This window comes from Fragaria vesca, linkage group LG5 (genome assembly GCF_000184155.1).
Source record: "Fragaria vesca subsp. vesca linkage group LG5, FraVesHawaii_1.0, whole genome shotgun sequence".
Taxonomy (NCBI): domain Eukaryota; kingdom Viridiplantae; phylum Streptophyta; class Magnoliopsida; order Rosales; family Rosaceae; genus Fragaria; species Fragaria vesca.
In genome coordinates, this window is record NC_020495.1 from 14,244,772 (window position 1) to 14,246,280 (window position 1,509).

Sequence of the window (1,509 nt, forward strand, 5' to 3'; positions counted from 1 at the left end):
GAGAGAGAGAGAGATTTATAGCAATTCAATACCATTCTCCTTCTGACTGCTAACACTTGTATTGTCTTTATTACTGCAAAACAGAAAAGTACATGAGTGTACAGTATGAAACCAAACATTTTACTCCACAGACTCATCATTGAAATAAGAATGGATAAACCAAATGGATTAGTACTATGAAAGTCAGCCAGACAGCACTTGGTTATGTCCATTAAATTTCATCTCAGAGACTGACACCAGAAGAAACTATGATTTTGAACCTAAAATGTAGATCATTTCTATGGTTTTAAGGGTAAATGCTATATTTCTGAAATACTTAATATATCACCCAAAAAAAACATCATTGCACTTGATGTGATTCTAGAGACATTTTAATATAATCAACAGATCTGAAAGATGGACAAAAGGGTATAATTAGTGTCATAGTATTGTAGTTGCACCTCTAAATGGTTGAGCTTGAAAAAAAAATCATAAAACAAAACAATTAGTCAATTATGCACCACATAAAAAATGTGTGTGCATTGAACTAACTTTATACAAAATCTAGAACGTCCATACTTCAATTAGGTCGAAATACTCTAAGTCTTGTGCTTATTAAGAAAAAAGTTATCCACAACCAAAAGTGGTGAAAGTAAGAAGACTGCAGTTATTTAAAACAACTACTTCCAATGCATTGGCAAAGATGTTACAATTGATAAACTTATCGGAATGTAATATAAGGGAAGGTAAAGAATTGATAAACCTACCACATTTCAGAATATTTGCAGTACATCTCTTCCAAATCCAGTGAAGACTCCTTCATACCAATTTTCTGCACAAGATAAATTCAGTTCATACTCCAGAAACTACCAATAATGAAAACGGCTGTGACATCATATAAGCCAACACTTGCGATATATAATATATATATATATATATATATATATATATATATATATATATAAAAACACACACACACTTCTATCTAAATACCAGTACAGAACTATTTCCCAATTTCATCTTTAGGGATAAATTACAATCTCTTCACAATTTCTATACGAATACGTCGAAAACCAAAGCTAGCAGCCAAGCTATACTAGAGTTCAACCAAACATTTACCATGGAAATTATTACATAAAGATAAAAAAGCAATCTTTGAAGGTGAAATGCGGCAAATGAACAAGAGAAGAAGTTACCCACCTCGACTGGAGCTTCAGAGAGAAACTTTTTGAGGGTTTTGGAGAACCCATTGGCCTCGAGGAACTTGGCGACGGTGTGGAGGAGAGGACCCTTCTGGTCGTTATTGGGGTTGCTCTGCTTCATGTGTAGGTTACGGTTTGCAAGTAGAAGGACTTGGCGAGGCTTGAAGGCTAGAAGGGAAGGGCTGAGAGTGTCCTGCGTCCTTGTGTGGGACTTGGGCATGCGCGAGGCTTTGAGAGCTTTATTTGGAGGGAGAGAGGGAGGGAGAGAGATGAAGCAAGGGGTTTAGGAGGAATTAGGGTTTTTGTGGTTGTGAAATTACTATTGCAC

General features: G+C 35.9%; 1 protein-coding gene across 1 annotated transcript in view; it reads right to left on the bottom strand.

The window, feature by feature from the left end:
* LOC101290864 overlaps window positions 1-1,509 on the bottom strand; it is a 4,471-nt gene extending 2,962 nt beyond the window's left edge. The window contains exons 1-3 of the mRNA XM_004299747.1: window positions 1,180-1,509; window positions 747-811; window positions 33-73 (exon numbers count right to left, since the gene is read on the bottom strand). Coding sequence (XP_004299795.1) covers window positions 33-73; window positions 747-811; window positions 1,180-1,401 — 328 coding nt within the window. The 5' untranslated portion in view covers window positions 1,402-1,509. The remainder of the gene's footprint in view (window positions 1-32; window positions 74-746; window positions 812-1,179) is intronic.